Here is a 16764-nt window from a genome sequence, read left to right as displayed (position 1 = left end):
AGGGTGAGGTAGCAGGAATCCTCTCCTAACAAAAGCAAGTCATGTACCTACCAGTGAATGCCTGCTTTTTTCTCTCTTAAAAAAGTGTGTTTGTGTGTGTGGGGGGGTTCCCTCAGGTGTGTCTCCCTGGGGAGGCTGCCCACAGGAGGGGGAGGCTGAGAGACAGTGCAAAACAATTCCTTTCACCTGTGAGACAGGTATGACCTGAGAGGCCAGTCCTGCATTGGCAATCAAGTCAGACCCCCCTGGCTGGCCCAAGCCTGATGCCAGGCGCATGGTGGGCCCTGCTGGACACAGTAACTGGTTGTTTAATCAGAACCTGGGGAGTGAAGCCAGAACAGGGCTTGGAGATGCTTCCTCTTTGGAGACTCTGTGACCACTGGGTTTCTGGGACAGCTCTGTGGCAAGCAATCCACCAGGCCAACAGATGCCCCATATCCTGGAGAAGCTAGGCAAGGGGAGGCTGCCAGCCTATCCCAGCTTGGCCTCCTAGGCTGGGGGCAGGGCTGGGGGTTTGCTACTCAACTCCCAAGGGCAAGGATTTGGCTGCTTGAGTAAACCCTTTCAAGTTTCAGTTCCCCCAAGTGTCAAGAGCAGAAAGCAACTTGCTTGTGTCCAATCCTGTCTCTTGGGTCAGGAATGCGGATGGGTGAGTTTCTGAGAAGGGATGAAGTTCTTTAGACAGGCCGAAAGGGAAAGGGGTCTGGAAGAGGCACCGCGGTGGGGGGAGGCGAATGACCAGAACGAGGCGGGGCAGAGCAGAGGCTCTTAGAACAGAGGGGTGGTGGTGGGGAAACCCAGGCAGGACAGAGGAATCATTGTGTGGAGTGGCACCGGGGCCAGAGGGCTCTGCCCTTTGCCTCTCTCCCACTGGGCCTTCCCCAGCTGGGAGGGGAGCTGGGCCCTCCGAAGGCCCAGGGGATAAAGAGCCCAGCAGGCTGCCCGGCCTCCCTTTGCAAGCTCCAGCTGTTTCCAGTCAATCCCACCCCCTCCTCGCCAGTCCTAGGACCCGGGGGTTGCAGCCTGTCCCCCCACCCCCCGCCCTCCCGTGAGAGAAACAGGAAGCCCTGTTCCAGGCGGGCTTCATAACCCCGTGCCTCAGTTTCCCCTCTTCACCGCTAACCAGGGCGGCTTGTCAGGCCTGACAGAAGTGTTCTGAGCCAGGAAGCCGAGGCGGGAACCCCGGGTCGTTCTCCGCGGTTGGTCCCTTCCAAGGTTGAGATCTTGGGGTGCATACCTTCCTAGCCGCGTCATCTAGGCTCCAAGATCCGGACCTGGACCCTAACGGGGAAGGAAAAAAAAGGGGAGAAGGGAGTGGCGGGGAGAAGGGAGTGGCGGACAGACCCGGCTCCCGGCTCCCGAGCGGAGACCCTCCTCCAGCGGGTGCTCGCGTCCCCATAGCGCATGACCGCGGCACTGCGGCTGCAGCGCTGCCCTCCCCTGCCTGCGCGGGACTCCCGGGGTCTGCGCCATAGGGGGCCAGGGTGCAGGACGCAGTCTCCGCGGATGCGCGGCGCTGGGAGTCAGTGATGACGCCCCTGCTCCTTCTCCAGCTTCTTGTTTCCGGGCGTTTCTCCACCCGTGAACGCGTCGCTGAGTCACCTTCTCAGGGCGCTCTCGGAACGCTGGGGACCCGGCCCGGGGCTGTGCCGGGACCGCGCAAAGCGGAAGCACACACTGCGAGGAGGCGTGCGGACGGCGGCTTGGGAAGTCCCATCCTGAGTGCTCCGACGGGGGACTCGCACGTGCTGGGAAAAGGGGTCGGGCTGTGGGGTCCCCTGGAAGAGAAGACACCACCGAGGCGTGCCCGGACTCAGGGCGCACCGGGCAAATCGGCTCTGCATTCCTCCCGGGCCAGCCTCTTTAGGAAGCTACAGAAGAGAGGTGTGGGGGTCGGGTAGGGGCCGGCGAGGGACGTGGGCTCTCCGCAGCCAGAACTGCGGGTCCCCCTCCCAAGTGTGGCCCTACCTGGTCAGGTTATCAGTTTGGCCTTGGCAACGTCTTCCTCCCAGTCTCCGCAAATAACCTTCCAGGGATTTAATTCGAGCTGTTCACGGACACGTTCTCGTCCCTTGCCGCGGAGTATTTCAGACACTGACACGCGTGCGGTCTGCCAACTGAAGCAGAAACTCCCTGGCGCGTTTGCGTCTTCGCGCGGAGCCCGCGGGAGGGGCGGGGGCGGCGGGGCCACGCCCTCCGAGCTGGCCTCGCGGTCCCGTTCTGGACCCCTAGGCCTTGCACACTGCTGGACTCCTCTCCAGCGGGCGAGGAACGCGGACCTGGACTGCTAGCTGCGGACAGCTTCTCTGGCCCAGGTGAGCCTTGATGGTGTTCCCGGGGAAAGGTTCCAACTTTGGGGGTTGCTGACAAAGCTCCCTCCTTCCGACCGCCTACTCCGGCGCGGAGCCCCAGGGCCAGTCCAGATCTGCTCGGACGGCGCGCCCGGCTGCTTTGGGTTCGTTGTGGGTGTGTGGGCCAGCGGCAGTCAGGAAGTTAAAAATAGCCCTCCGCGGGAGACCTGGGGAGGAAGAAAGAGAAAGCCCGCGAGTGGCTGGTGAGATATCCCAGCTCGGGAGAATGGGCGCCAGGCGGGGTCCGGGACTTCGAATTCCGGGTGGGCTTCGGGCAGCGAGGATAGGTCTGCCGGTAGCGCTGGGGGCTGCGAAATCGCGGTGTCCAGGCGCAGTCTAGGGTCTTCCCAGAGCTCAAGATCACACGCGCCCGGTGCCCACTCAAATTCTGGGCACTCAGACGTGTTCGCGCGGGGCTCGCACCTCGGCTGGTGCGACGAGCTCACCTTCGCGCGCCGGGGACGCTGTGCCCGCGCCTGGCCGAATGCTCCTCCAGTCCCTCGGCGGCGCCACCTACTATGAGCGGCGGGAGCGCGCATCCGCCTCCCAAGACTCTGTCGAGAACCTGCGTGTGGCGGTGGGCGCGGACCGTGCTGGGGGTGGCGTGGTGAGGCCAGGGTTCAGGGCCCGGGTCCACCTCGAGCTCCGGTTCCACCTCCGCTAGCTGAAGCCACGAGGGGCGTGGTTAGGCCGGCGCCCAAACAGAGAGCCCTCCCCACGCCGCGGCGCCTCGCAGTGAAGTTGAGCGAAAAGTTTGAGGCCAGAGGCAGCGAGACCCGGGAGTCTGTGCCAGCCCGGCGCTTCAGTTGTCACTCAGATGCGGGGCTGAGCCTGGAACGAGCCTCGTTCCGCCCCAGGCCACTATAGGGAACGGCGTTTTCGCCTTGCCAGCAAACCAGACCGACTGGGTAGGGCCGCCCGCCCTGCCCTCCCGTGGCTGGTGGCTCCTGGGCGGCCCGCCCTCGCGGGGCCCTGAGGAACTGGGCCACGCACCGCGAGGTCCCGTGCCCACTTGCGCTCCGGCAGGGCAGGCGGCAACTGTTGGCTCAGCTCCGGCTCGGCTCTCGCGCTACGAGCGCTGCTCCCACCAACGCAGCGAGCATCCAGGCGGAGCAGGGCCCTTGGAGGTGTGCCACGGCCCCAGCTTCTCTGAAACTCAGGGCAGGGGACGCGAGGACCGGGCTGTCTGGGACTGGGATCTTCGCTCCATACTTTGTGCCTCGCGATGTCCGCTCAAGTTCTGGGATTTTTGCGCAACTGGACTCCCCTCTCCCTGGCAGCCCGACAGGGTGAGGAGCTGGTCCGACAGAGAGAGCCATGGGGCTCTGACTCATCCCTCGGGCCGGAACCCAAAGCCCCAAAGAGGAATGTCCTGGGGAAGAGACCCTTCGTTTCGGGGGGGGGGGTGTTGGGGACTCAGTTGCTTGGTGACACTGGACGTCCTTCCAGAAAGCTAGGTCCCCACGGGCTTATGGCGATTCAGGAGCGCGCCACTCCTGGTGCGTGGTCCCAGCATCTGGCTGGGCGCCGCCTCCCGCACCAGGAGCTGCTGCCCTGGACTCCTCCAGCGCTGTCTCCTCTTGTCCCGCAGATCTGGCCGCTGCAGGGAATGACGCGGTTACCCCGACAGCCCCGGCTCCGGGCGGGGAGGGCGAGCCCCACAGCCAACCTCGCGACGCCCTCCTGGGCAGCACCGATAAGGAGCTGAAAGCACGAGCCGCGGTCACCGAGGGCAGCGCCGCAACAACGCTGGGGACCCCCTGGCAGCGGGAGACGCAGGTCGAGGCTATGGATCCAGGTTTGTGGGAGTCTGGGAAGAGCTGTAGGGTTCTCTCCCTCGCCAGAAATATTGGAACTCCGAAAGAGAGGATCTGGGGACTCTGGAGAGAAATACTTTCCCCCTGGAGACTGGAAGCCTACCGGACCTGAGCCAAGAAAAGGGGGACCAGGGGCAGCGCGCCCCACCCCAGAATTCCCCTCGGGAGGTCGTGTCCTCTGGTTGGGCTCTATTGGGTTAAGTACCCGGGTATTGCTGGCGCTGCGTTTCCACCCCACTGCCCTTGTTGCTCTTCCCGGCCCCCTAGTGGCCGGTTGGCGACGCGGCTTTCTCAGGTTTGTTTTTGTAGCCAGTGGCCCCCGGAGCCTGCTCCCCCGGCCTTGCCGTGTGTTGGTGCTGCTGAACCCGCGCGGCGGCAAGGGCAAGGCCCTGCAGCTCTTCCAGAGCCTCGTGCAGCCCCTTCTTGCCGAGGCCGACGTCTCCTTCACTCTGATGCTCACCGGTGAGTCTCCTTTACACTGGCCGAGACTTGGGCAGCATCCCCTGCCAGGACCAGCCCTGAGAACTGCATGTCTCCTACAGAAAGGAGGAACCACGCACGGGAACTGGTGCGGGCGGAGGAGCTGGGCCGCTGGGATGCTCTGGTGGTCATGTCTGGGGATGGGCTGATGCATGAGGTGAGGCCTGCACCAGAGGCTGGCCGGGGGTTGGGGCATGGGTGGGGTGGGGCTTCCAGGGCTGAGCCCTCATGCCAACAGGTGGTGAATGGACTCATGGAGCGCCCAGACTGGGAGACAGCCATCCAGAAACCCTTGTGTAGCCTCCCAGCAGGCTCGGGCAACGCTCTGGCAGCTTCCTTGAACCACTACGCTGGGTGAGAGCCCAGGGCCAGAGTGGGCCTCCATTTCCCCTGGGTGCCTGCTTCTGCCAGGTTTTCTTTTCTAAGTTCCCATATACAGGAGTAACGTCCACTTCACCTTTATCCCTCCAGGCTGGCTCTCAGTTCTGGGGCCTGCTCCTGGTGGGCCAAGCTGGCTGCATTCACCTGTTCTCTGTCACTGCCCCTGCTAACTCTCTAGGGAGTGTGTGTTGCTGTGCCTGCAGGCAAAAGGGAGGAGGAAGGGGAGGATGCACGGGTTCCTCCCCTGCCCCATCAGACCTTTTTCCCTACAGCTACGAGCAGGTGACTAATGAGGACCTCCTGACCAACTGCACGCAGCTGCTGTGCCAACGGCTCCTGTCACCTATGAACCTGCTGTCTTTGCACACCGCCTCGGGGCTGCGCCTCTTCTCTGTGCTCAGCCTGGCCTGGGGCTTCATTGCTGATGTGGACCTGGAAAGTGAGAAGTATCGGCGCTTGGGGGAGATGCGCTTCACTCTGGGGACCTTCCTGCGCCTGGCAGCCCTGCGCACCTACCGGGGGCAACTGGCCTATCTCCCCGCAGGAAGTGCTGTTTCTAAGATGCCCACCTCCCCTGCTGTAATGCAGCAGGGCCCTGTGGACGCACACCTTGTTCCCCTGGAGGAGCCAGTGCCATCTCACTGGATCGTGGTGCCCCATCAGGACTTTGTACTGGTGCTGGCGCTGCTGCACACCCACCTGGGCAGTGAGATGTTTGCTGCACCCATGGGCCGCTGTGCAGCTGGTGTCATGCATCTGTTCTACGTGAGAGCAGGGGTGTCCAGGACCATGCTGCTGCGCCTCTTCCTGGCCATGGAGAAGGGCAAGCACATGGAGTATGACTGTCCCTACTTGGTGCATGTGCCTGTGGTTGCCTTCCGCCTGGAGCCTAAGGATGGGAGGGGTGTGTTTGCTGTGGATGGGGAGTTGATGGTCAGTGAGGCTGTGCAGGGCCAAGTGCACCCAGACTACTTCTGGATGGTCAGTGGTGGCTGCAGGGGTCCACCACCCAGCCAGGAACCCCAGCAGATGCCACCTCCAGAAGAGCCTTTATGACCCCACGGGCTTGCTGTGCCTTTGTCTGCTGCGTGTAGGCTGAGCTTGGGACCCTGTCCTTCCCCCAGGTCAGGAGAACTCTCCACAGCTTCTGGGGGTAATGGGGCCTCCTCTGGAAAAGGGTAGGAAGGTGGTAGAAGCTATGCTTTGGGAAGTTCAGGCTCTACCCACCACAGCTCAGAACAAGGCCATAGGCAGGAGCCCTGCTGGCTGGGCCAGTTGTCTGTGGAAGGTATTTCTGTTTATTCTGGAAGCCCTGTCCCATGAATCAAATTCAAATAAAAGTGACATTCTTAGCCTGCTAGTCCTGTCCTGGGGACAGGGAGGGAATGGGGTCTTGCTCCACCCAAGGCTACATAATTTAATGTTAACGATGCCTAATGGCAATCCCTGAATTGGATAGCACATGGCACAGCCACCTTGGCGATGGGCATACAATAGACCACCTTCAGCCTCAGAGCTTGCAGATCACCTGACCTCACAACTGGGAAGATGGAGACTCCTAGCTCCAGCCTCTTGACTGTGGGCCACACAAGCAGCTGGTCAGCAAATGTGGCTGGACCCTTTTGTGGGTTTCACAGGAAAGGAAAAGCTCTTGTTGAAGGCATGGGGGAAACTCCAGGGAACAAGACACAAGGCACCCCAGAGGGGCTCAGCGCCCAGCCTCACTCAGCAGCCTCTGCCCTTCCCCACTGGTCCTCCTACAGGAGTGCTGGGTGGGGATTAAAGGGAAGAAGCAGGGAGGAGCAAATACCAATCTCTCAGCTGGGCAACCATTTTGGCCTGCAGCCCAGGAGAATGACACCTGCCTGCCACCAGATGCTGTGATGTCAGCTCTCCCAGAACTGGAAGGAGCTGAAAGGGCCAGCTGGAGGCTGTTGGGGACCACAGCTGCTCAGAGGCAGACACTGCTGCTGAGAACTGGCTCTTGAGGAACACCACACAGGCCAGGTACAGAGCCCAGCTCTGAGGCAGGAGGAAGCCCCACTGAACAGGCCCCGCCTCCTAGCTGTGGCTCCTACCACTGGAGAGGCCAAGGGCCTTTGGGCAGAGGGAAGCCAGGACCTGCTGCCACAGCCTTCCCTTCCAGGGAGGTAGTGTGTGAGGGACACTGGCCCGTGAGGAAGAAAGGCAACGGAGCTCAGATGAATGGCAGAGGCAGGTTTAATGGTGTCACCTTGTCTTGTTAATGAGCCAAACAAACAAACAAACAAAAAAAAAAAATGCAAGTAAAAAAAAAAGTTTAATCACACAGCACTTTATACAGATATTGTAAGCAGTGGGCATTCACATCTCCACACAATCCACCGGGAGCTGCAGCCCCACCAGACACTTGGATGTTCTGAAGATACCAGTGAGTGCCTGAGTGTGGCCCAGCTCCGCCCTTCCCATGGCTCTGCTGCCTGGGTGGTCCTCGCACAGCACAGGTGTGGAGCCCACTTAAGGCTGACAAGACGCATCATGCTTTGGCTTTTTTTTTTTTTTGTCTTTTTTTCTAATAAGAATTAATATCTTTTGCTTTTGAGATTTATTTTTCCAACCTTAAATATTACATACATACACCAGAAATTACATAGCTGCAATGTGCTCAACAGCATCCTCTGAACCTGGAGCTTCACATTATCAAAAGCTTAGAAAACTTGTAAACCTCTGGGCCCTTCGCAGGAGGGGACTGAGCGCTGCTGCTGCCTCCCTCCTTCCTCTGGACTGTGCCTGCAGAGTTTCTAAGTGGGGGCTGACGGAGGCCTAGATCTCATCCCAGAGAGGCTCCTGCCACCAGATGGGGCGAGGCCCTGCACCTGCCCTGCAGCTCCTGCCCGCTCACTGCCGTGAGGCTGGAAGGCCAGCAGGTGTCACTGCAGTCCCCACAGGTGGACCTGGGCCTGAGCTGCTGGTGCCCCCACCAGCCACAGACAGGAAGCACAAGGCACCTACAGCTCTTTGTTCTCCACCAGCTCCCTGTCCTCAACTCCATGTTGGTGCATGAGGCCACCACCTCTCCCAGGCATCACCCTGAACCTAGCCTGTCCCAACCTCTCTTAGAGAGCAAGTTCAACAGGCCTAAAGGCTATTATGTGGCCAACGGGACGAGCTGGGAGTCAGCAACAGCGCTACAGTTCCCTTGGGATGGTGTCAACGCTAGGGGATGAGGGGCATATCCAGTGGCGGTGGCAGCAGGAGGAGGGTCTGGGACATGGGGAGGCTACAATCCAATTGAAGAGGTTGAAAGGGACCGGGGACATTGCAGGAGCAGCCCACACTTCATGCAAGGCACATCCACTCTCCTGCCCCACTGCAGGGTCCCCTGGCCCTGGAACACCCTGCCTCTGACCTGAGAAGGGAGACATTCTGCCTGGGCAATATATGGAAAATCGCAACAAGGTCCCGATTTCCTTGCCACAGGGGACCCGCCCATGTATCGCTTCAGAACAGAAACGCAGCGTTTTGGGGCACTCCTTACACTCAGCATCAAACTTGCCTTGGGGAGCGGAGGGTTGAGGGGCTCACACGGGGGCCAGGAGGGGCCAGGAGGGGAGGTTCCAGGGGAGGGAGTGAGCAGGCAGCAGCTGGCTCTCCCATGGTGATGCTCCTTCCTCGGGGCTGGTGGCTACTTGTCCTCCGTGTGCTCGGGCATGCCTGCCTCCAGCAGGGCGGCCCGGAACTGCGCCAGGACGCCCCGGATGCTCTTGATGAAACCCTTAGAGAGTGGGAAGAGCGGGAAGCCGATGTCAGGGTAGCCACTCTTCTCAGGCAAGAAGCTCCGGTAGCTCTTCCTCCGCTTCTTTGGTTTGACGCTGGGTGGCACTGATGCGTCAGGTGCTGTCTCCGAAACCTGGTCTGTGAGGTCCCTGCTAGTTGAGGCAGGGCACTGGGCACCACCCTCCGAGTCTGAGCCCTGGGAGGCCTCTCCAGGGGCCAGCCCAGCATCCTCAGGTTCTTCACGGCCAGAGTCTGAGAGCTCAGCTGCAGCAGGAGGTTCTGGAGAGCCACTGTCCTTGGGGATGCCATTGGGCAGTGCCTGGGCCCTCTCCAGCAGGGCATGGGTTTCTAGCCAGGATTCCATGCGGTTCACAAGCCGCCAGCCACCAGTGCTGAAGTGCTGCCGGATCTCCTGCTCAAAGACCTCTGGGGGCCGTCGCACCAGCTGGGTCATAGACTGCACCACCCGGATCAGCGCCATCTCGTTGTAGCAGCGGCTGTTCTCGTAGCCTTCCTGCAGGCCCCGGTCACTGTCGAAGCCAGCTTCGTTGTAGTATGGCTCATTCACGAGGATCAGACCTGCAGTGGGCAGGGTCACCCATCAGGCCAAGCCTGGCCACTACCCGCAAGGAGCGGGCCAGTGGGCCACCTTCCACCACTCCCTGTCCACTGCCCAGCCCAACCGCACCTTGAATGGAGATGAGCACCTGGAGAAGACTGGATTTGCTCGTCCACCTCTCTGTCCCCTGAAACACACACAGCACCATGGAGTCTGTCTTGGCACCTGCTCCCATTCTCCCTGCACCTCCGCTGGGATGCCGGCCCAGCACTCACCTTTCCAATCCAGGTGCCCAGGAGGCTGACACACACCTTCCCATTGTCGTACAGGTTGGGGTTCAGGCGTCCACTGCACTGGGAGAGGTAACAGAAGTGGGGGGGCACAGCTGGGTAGATGTTGGGGAGCTGAATGTCAAACAGGTAGAGGCCATCCTCATAGGGGGTTCGGGTGGGGCCCTTGATTAGGGCTGAGAAGAGGTCCTAGGAGGGAGGGAGGGAGGGAGGGCCAAGGTTGGCACAGAGGCTCTGGCTTCCCTCCTCCAGGGCCACGTGCAGATCCAGGAGGAGCAGCACTCCAGCTGTGCAGGTGCTCCAGAGGTGCTGTGTGCAAGCACATGCCCTGGGTGGGGTCTCATTTCCAAGAGGATGGGTCTGAACTCTAGAGTAAATGCTGGGAGACCCCACAGAAGCTAGGTGCCAAGTCCTGAGGGGGTGTGTGTATCAACTGCCCAGGTCCATGATGCGGGTGAGTGAGAGCAGGAAGGCAAAGAGGATGAGGTCCCCTAACTGGAGTAACGGGATCCTCTCAGGCACAATCTGATCTGTGCACCCTGCCAGCTTCTGAGATTTGGGAAAAAACACCACCAACTAGTGCTCCCTTATTCCCTTAGCAGAGCTGAGGCTGGAATTTTCTAAAGGAATTTTACCTAAACTCAGGAAAAATAAAAGTGTTTCTACAATCTCAAGTCGCACTGAGCCTTGCTCCGCTGCTGCCGGCCAGCATGGCCTGTGTGAACAGGGCTCCTCCTTCTAACTCTTCAGGTCCCTGCTCCTTTGTTCTATGGCCCTTCTGGTCTAGGACAGGGCGCAAGCCGGGGCCTCCGACTCACAGTCAGTGTCTAGCACAGTGCCTGGCTCATGGTGGAGGCCCAGTCCTTCCAAGTCTCTCAACAGTACTCAAACGCCAGGCCTGTCCAGGAGCAGAAGTAAGGCACGAAATGCATAGAACAGAAGGCACACGCTGGGTCAGCTGAACCACGGGGTCAATCCCAAGAACCACAGGCTAAGAGAAGGGAGCCAGCTACAGGGCTTTAAGACGCACGACTCTGTGTGAACATGTCATACAAGACACTGTTTACAGTGGCAATGCACAAGAATTACAAATGTTCAAAAGAGGTTGTGGGAGATTGGCTGAGGTTCAACCTCCAGGAGTAGAAAAGGCCTAGGACTTGGGGGGAAGTGGGTGAGGACTGGTCCCTGGCAACTTTAGCTTTCTCTGTAATATTCTGAGTCTTCAGAAAGAAGAGTAGACTCAGGAAACTGTATAAATTTCTAGCTAATTTTTTAAAGAATGAAGGAAAGAGTGAACCACCTGGTCTAGACCTCTGTGGCTGATGACTCTGTGTCAGAGCTCACCTGACTGAGCTGTCACCTCCCCTATAAAAGAAGGTGGGTAGGTGGTCACTCAGGTGCCAGTCAGCCCTGGAGGTGCTGGCACCCAAGGCTGGGCACTAAGTGCCTACATGGCCCACCTGTGCTGGCCCATGCCAAGCCCATACTAGCCCACTTGCCATTCTGTCCTCAAAAGTCTTGACCATGATGCCATCAGGAAGGGAGGTAGCCAGCAGCGCCATTTCCTTCCGTACTGTGCTGAAAAACTTCTTGGCTTCTGGAGGCTGGAACTCAATTTTCTTAAAAGAGTGATTTGCTGCAGGGAAAAGAGAACAGTCTCAGGGGAGGCCTGGCACCTCCTGCTGCACACCTGGCCACTGCCTCGGGCAGTGTGGCCTGGAGGGAGAGCGGCCTGGTGTGCTCCAAGACAGATGAGTTGCTGGGAGGGGACAGACCACCCGGCCTCCAGCAGATGTCTGAACACAAATGGGAGGCCTGTGGTAGGCCCAAGGTGAAGGCCAGGGAGGGCTGACTCACAGGGCGCAAACTCCAGCACTGAGAAGACCTCGCCCTTGGCACTGGTGAAGGTGACACCAGGTTTGCCACCACACTGCTGACAGAGCACAGGGGTCTCGCTAGGCCACTCGGCCTTCACTGGTGACTGCCCCTCAGGCTTGTCCTCCTTGCGCTCTGTGTCAGGCGCGGCCTCCATCTTCTCCTCCTCTGCGATGGCCACATTGTCCAGGGTCTTCTTAAGGTTCTCCTGTAGCTTCTTGATATCATCCAGAAACTTCTTCTCCCGGGTTGGCTTCTCGGGCTCCACGGTGGGGGAGGTAGGGGAGCCGGTCAGCAGCTGCTCCACAGTCATGTTCTTGAGGCTCTCCAGGATCTTGATGGCTTCCTTTAGCTCCCGGAAGCTTTTCGGGGGACCCTCCTTGCCAGCCTTCTCCATCAGCCCCGCCATGGGGGCGGCCATGGCCACAGCTCCCTGGATGGCAGCTGTGGCCGCCTCTTCACTGATCACCACCCCCTTGTCCTCCTCAGGAATGGCTGGCTGCTCGGCAGGTGGGATGGGGGGCTCCTCTATCTTGGGGTGCTCGTCCTCCACCAGTCCATTGTCTGTCTCCCAGCTGTCACTGTCGTCCTCCCACTCATCTGAGGATGCCCCACTGGTACTGCCTTCCACGGAATCGTAGTCTGACTCCTCGATCTCGGATTCAATGTTGTACAAGTGCTGGGGAGGAGGGAAGTGCCAGAGTAAGACGGGCGCTCCCCACGCTGCGGCGGCGCCCCATTCCACTCTCCCCCCTTCTTTTCTGCTCTTCCCTATGTAGCTGGAGCCTTTCTGTACCCAGGTCTCTGGGAGGGGCCTTGGCCTGTCCCACCCTGCCCCTCGGTAGGACCCAAAGGCCCAGCTGACAGCCCACACTGACTTCCTCTCCTCCTCTGTGCTCGCAGTTCCTAGCATCTCTCCATGGCTGAGGGCCCAGAGGGAACCTCAGCAAACCCAGTCCCTCCTGCAAAGACTCAGGCCAGCAGCATGAGGGCAGGGTGGCCTTTGTGGTCTGCTCCAGGGCTGGGAAGGTGAGCTAGGAGGGGAGGGCCAGCTGCGTCGTGCAGGCTGCCCAGGTAGGGTGCGGGAACAGCAACCTCCCTGGCACTTAGCACCCAGCAGAGGGGCTGGAACTGGGGCCAGCTCATCTCCTCTTCCTTGTCTGTCAAAGATCTCCTGAACCCGCTGAGGGAAAGCCTTTATTTCTTCTGAGGAGGAGCGTGGGCTTTCTCAGCACAGTGAGAGTCCAGCAGAGTCCTGGAGTCTGTGAGCACCCACAGGCACCAGGTGATCTGGAGGGCCTCCACCCCTCACCTGGGCTCGGTGGGGAAACACTGGAGAGAGCCAGTCGCAGACTCTCAGGACAACAGGTGGGCCAGAATCGTGAGTTCAGAGGGTAGCTCTTGCCGTCTCACCTGGGGCAGGATGATGGTCTTCGAGTTGTCAGCCCACACCACCTCCACCTTGCTGCTGACGTCCACACGCGCCACCTGGCCCACTGATGGCTGCTGGGCGAAGGGGACAGAGTTAGGAGGGCAGCCTTCTGGGAGGGGCAAGGGCCAGAGCATGCAGAAGGTGCTCCTTCAGCATGTGGGAGGATGGGTGAGGTTGTGAGGACTGAGAACAGGGGCACCTCTCACTGTCCAGGGCCTACTCCTCTGCCTGGCAGTGAGCACTTGATTCTCTTCCAAGGCCCTACTGATTCCTTCCCAAATGGCAGCAGGCAGGCCTCTCCCGGCTTCTCTCCTTTCCTGGTGTAGGGTTTCCTGCCTCCACTTTTGCTCCCACAGTTCTGCCTGGAACCTGCCACGACCCATCCAATGTTCCCACAACTCCTTTAAGTCTGGCCCATGCTCCACCTCCCAAGTCTCGCCTGTGTTATGAAGCACCTGGCTCTGTGCTCACGGAGTTTGTGACACAGGGTCAGGAAGCCTTTCAGGTCATATCTCCTGGAGCCACCTGGTGGCAACACCAGGGACTACAGCCACACACAGGCAGGAAGCAGCAGTCCAAAACTTGAACCTGGAAGTATACCTCATCCTCTGTGTGGGGAGCACCATCCTCAGTGTTGCCAATGCGGATGACGATGTCAGTTGTGCGGAACCGAAAGTCAGGATGGTCAGCAATGTCATAAACACTCACGTCTTCCTCTTCTCCAATGAGCTGTGGCAGAGGACAGCTGTTTTGAGTCAGGGGCCCTCCGTCAACCCCGGAGCCCACCTGAAGGAAGCAACAGGGCCGCACACACTCACTTCCACATCGTCCCCACTGGGTCGCAGCTTGAACCACTTCACCATACAGGTGCGGCCAATGTGGTCCCCAGACTGCACCACGCCATAGACTGCAGGATCCGGGCAACTCTGGACTAGGGAACCAGAGGGGACATAACCAGCTAAGGATCCCTAGTGCCTTCCGCCACTGTGTCTAAAACCAGGACTCCCCCATCCTCAAAGGGCAGCCTCTGCTGACCTCAGCTTAGCTATGACCACCCTTCCTAGCACCCTCCGAGGCCCTGTGTGCAGCTGCCTGCTGGCTGACCCCACAGCTGGCACTACCTCGCTTGTCCACCACAAAATCTCCGGGGCAGAACTCATTGTTGTCCAGGTGGTGCACTGGGAAGAGGTCGTTGGAGCGGATGTTGCACTCCACGGAGCCATCCTGCCACATCACGTCAGCAGAGGTCATCGTGGTCACCACCTCCACTGCCACCCTGCCAGGCAAATAAGACAGACCACACACAAATGCATCTCTGGGGAAAGGACAGGTAATCTTTCTGCCCCTTCCCTACCCCAAGGGGCTTGGAGCTCCACGTTCTGAACCCCAGGTAGGTAGGAGAGAGTGCCTGGTGGACACAGGACTCACCCATACCCCAGTGTTACAGACCCAGAAGACCAGGTGTGGGGCCATTGCCACTATTCCATGCTCCTGACCATTCCCACTTTCCCTGTCCACCAGGAACCACCCTGAGCACAGCATGTCATCTTGGGTGGACACCCTGAGCTGTTAGGAGGCTCACAGACCCTATGTGTTCCCGTACACACAGGAGCTGAGGCCCTGGGGCTTGGTCTCAGGCTGGATGCTGGGGGCTAGGGCGAATTTACCTGTCCCCTGGCTTGAAGTCACGAGTTATTTTATTCTTCTTCCTCTTGTGTTTTCGCTTTAGATTCTTGATGGACAAGGGGATGCTCTTTTTGCGACCTGTGCCGCTGCCGCTCTGGGAGGAGGTGGTGGAGCTGGCAGAAGAAGTCACTGAGCTGGTGTCGTCTGTGTCATCGGCAGCCTCATCATCTGCATCCTGCTCTGCTGAGTGCAGCCCATTGTCTCCACCCTCCTTCAGCAGGAAGGGAGGCAGTGCCTCGCCTGACTCATGGGGCCCCTCTGAGCCCTCGTCCTGCATCTCTACTGGGCTAGCAGACCCGTCAGGTGGCTCCTCGGGGCTAGCAGACCCTGTTTCGCTCTTGGTTTTGGCGTCCCCTTTCTTGTCTGGGTCCTCCATGGAATGGTCCCTGGAACACTGGGTGTCCGGGGAGCATGACATGATTCTCACAACCTGCTTCTTCAGCAGACGCTTCACCTGCAAGGGCAGAGCAGGGAGGACTGGTGCTGTAGAGAGCAGCAGGCGCTGGGCCCTGCCCTGGACTTGTGGGGTGCCTGGGCTGGCCAGCCCCAGGCTGCCTGAGGGATGACAGCTACACACGCCTAGTGGCCCTCAAGGGTCCTGAGGGCTTCCCCCCAAGGCCTAAAGCACAGACCATCCTTCCTGGCCATGGAATTGGCTCGAGGCCAGTTCCTCAAATGCCCACCAACCCCAGTCCAAGGACATACCTTCTTGGCCATAGAGCCCTCCCCCTGGGCGCAGTTTTTTTCTGGACATTCCCAGGCAATCTTGGCCGGCTCTACCTTGGCTGGAAAGACATACAGACAGCGCTCCCCAAGCTGCCGCTGAGCATGGTCAAAGCATCCGAGACGCTTCACCCTGGGGGCAGGAAAGCAGGGGCTGGGCTGGATATCTGAAAGACCAGGGGTGTTCTCTGCCCTCCCATGCATCTGTGGCTGGGGCCCAGGGGCTTGCCCAGGGGGTGCCCCTGGGGTGGCCAGTGATTGGGGCACACTTACCTGCCTAGGTTTTCCTGAGTGATGACAGAGGGTGGGGGGCTGACGCTGTCCGTGCCTCCGGGGCAGAAACTCTTAGTAATCCAAGTAACTTTCAACTCCACAACCTGCACCTGAGGACAGCAGATGGCACAGGGCCACTGTCAGGGCAGGATCTAACAGTGCGTTCTTCCCCCAGCTGCCCAGAGTCCCTGGGACATCCTGAGTAGGAAGACAGCACATGAAGACATACTGTAGCACCCCATGCTGGTCAGGGGCCACTGTCCCTCGGTCTGTGTAGGGCACGTAGAGGGACTTCTGCATACTGGCCACTTCCTGAACAGACCCTGGGCTTCCTTTATCCTTATTGGCCCTTTCAGACCAATAGGGTCAGATGCTGAGCAGCAGGCAGGAAGTGGGCAGAAGCTTGGCTCCAAGGGGCGGAGGCTGACTCCCGCCCTGCCCCCACTCCCTACCTCCTCCACCACCACACGGAACTTGCTCTTGGTGCTGAGCACAGGCTTGACCCCTGACAGCCACTGGACACTGGAGAAGATCTTGGCAGGGCCGATGAGCACCTGGCCCGGGTAGAAGCCATAGGAATCATCAAAGAAGAGACCCTGCGGGATTTAGGGCCAGGGAAAGTCCTTGTGAGAGGGGCCTCCTTGGGGACAGTGCTCTCTGTGCCTGCCCTCTCCAGCCTTCACTAGCAGAAGCCTTCACTTACTGAGGCTCTTACACTCCCTACAACAAATCCTGCAACTCAGGAGCAGAACTTCGCCAGTCCTGGGGGCAAACAAATCACCAAGGATCTTGTTAGAGGGTTGCTGCAGACTACTCTCTGTTCCTTACTGGCTCTTGGGCACTGTCAGTGCTGCTGGGCAGGGGCCACACTTCCAGATGAAAGCCCTAGAGAGCAGTGGTTCCCCACCTTGTTTAACCGAGCAACCCCCACCCCAGTACAAACCATATCCACACACTACTGTGCTAATAGGTCCTATTGGACTAAGTTTTTCTACAGATTAAGACAGAGATTTTAAAAGGACGAGATAAAAAATGAACATGGATGCATATAAATTCTGATATTTCTGCCTACGCCCAAACTTCTAGGTGCACTGGTGTCTACTTGCCCCTTCTCTAGGAACCCACTTTTCTTAGTCTGGGC

The 16764-nt window shown here is 59.4% G+C and overlaps 2 protein-coding genes across 7 annotated transcripts in view; one reads left to right on the top strand and one right to left on the bottom strand.

Moving 5' to 3' along the window:
* Window positions 1-2128: 2128 nt before the first annotated feature.
* Sphk1 (sphingosine kinase 1) lies at window positions 2129-6085 on the top strand. 3 transcript variants are annotated; one of them, XM_076870023.1, is made up of 6 exons: window positions 2129-2315; window positions 3943-4149; window positions 4478-4630; window positions 4711-4805; window positions 4887-5002; window positions 5302-6085. In XM_076870023.1, exons 2-6 carry the CDS (start codon window positions 4140-4142, stop codon window positions 6083-6085), a joined length of 1158 nt encoding a protein of 385 aa, XP_076726138.1. In that variant the 5' UTR covers window positions 2129-2315; window positions 3943-4139. The 3 variants fall into 3 exon arrangements, with proteins under 3 accessions (XP_076726138.1, XP_076726139.1, XP_076726140.1); XM_076870024.2 differs by lacking the exon at window positions 2129-2315 and adding an exon at window positions 2376-2554; XM_076870025.1 differs by lacking the exon at window positions 2129-2315 and adding an exon at window positions 3431-3478.
* A 1224-nt stretch (window positions 6086-7309) lies between these two features.
* Window positions 7310-16764, bottom strand: part of Ube2o (ubiquitin conjugating enzyme E2 O) — a 52200-nt gene continuing 42745 nt past the window's right edge. For 3 of the 4 annotated variants that reach the window (XM_076870266.1, XM_076870268.1, XM_076870269.1), the window contains exons 6-18: window positions 16076-16219; window positions 15624-15733; window positions 15333-15483; window positions 14609-15081; window positions 14063-14217; window positions 13760-13872; window positions 13542-13670; window positions 12923-13015; window positions 11492-12188; window positions 11134-11270; window positions 9620-9823; window positions 9474-9531; window positions 7310-9364 (exon numbers count right to left, since the gene is read on the bottom strand). In XM_076870266.1, coding sequence (XP_076726381.1) covers window positions 8694-9364; window positions 9474-9531; window positions 9620-9823; window positions 11134-11270; window positions 11492-12188; window positions 12923-13015; window positions 13542-13670; window positions 13760-13872; window positions 14063-14217; window positions 14609-15081; window positions 15333-15483; window positions 15624-15733; window positions 16076-16219 — 3135 coding nt within the window. In that variant the 3' untranslated portion in view covers window positions 7310-8693. The remainder of the gene's footprint in view (window positions 9365-9473; window positions 9532-9619; window positions 9824-11133; window positions 11271-11491; window positions 12189-12922; window positions 13016-13541; window positions 13671-13759; window positions 13873-14062; window positions 14218-14608; window positions 15082-15332; window positions 15484-15623; window positions 15734-16075; window positions 16220-16764) is intronic. The other variant, XM_076870267.1, reaches the window with a different exon arrangement.

The sequence above is a fragment of the Callospermophilus lateralis genome, chromosome 11 (assembly GCF_048772815.1).
Source record: "Callospermophilus lateralis isolate mCalLat2 chromosome 11, mCalLat2.hap1, whole genome shotgun sequence".
In the NCBI taxonomy this organism is placed as follows: Eukaryota; Metazoa; Chordata; class Mammalia; order Rodentia; family Sciuridae; genus Callospermophilus; species Callospermophilus lateralis.
This window is presented reverse-complemented; position numbering and strand designations above follow the sequence as displayed.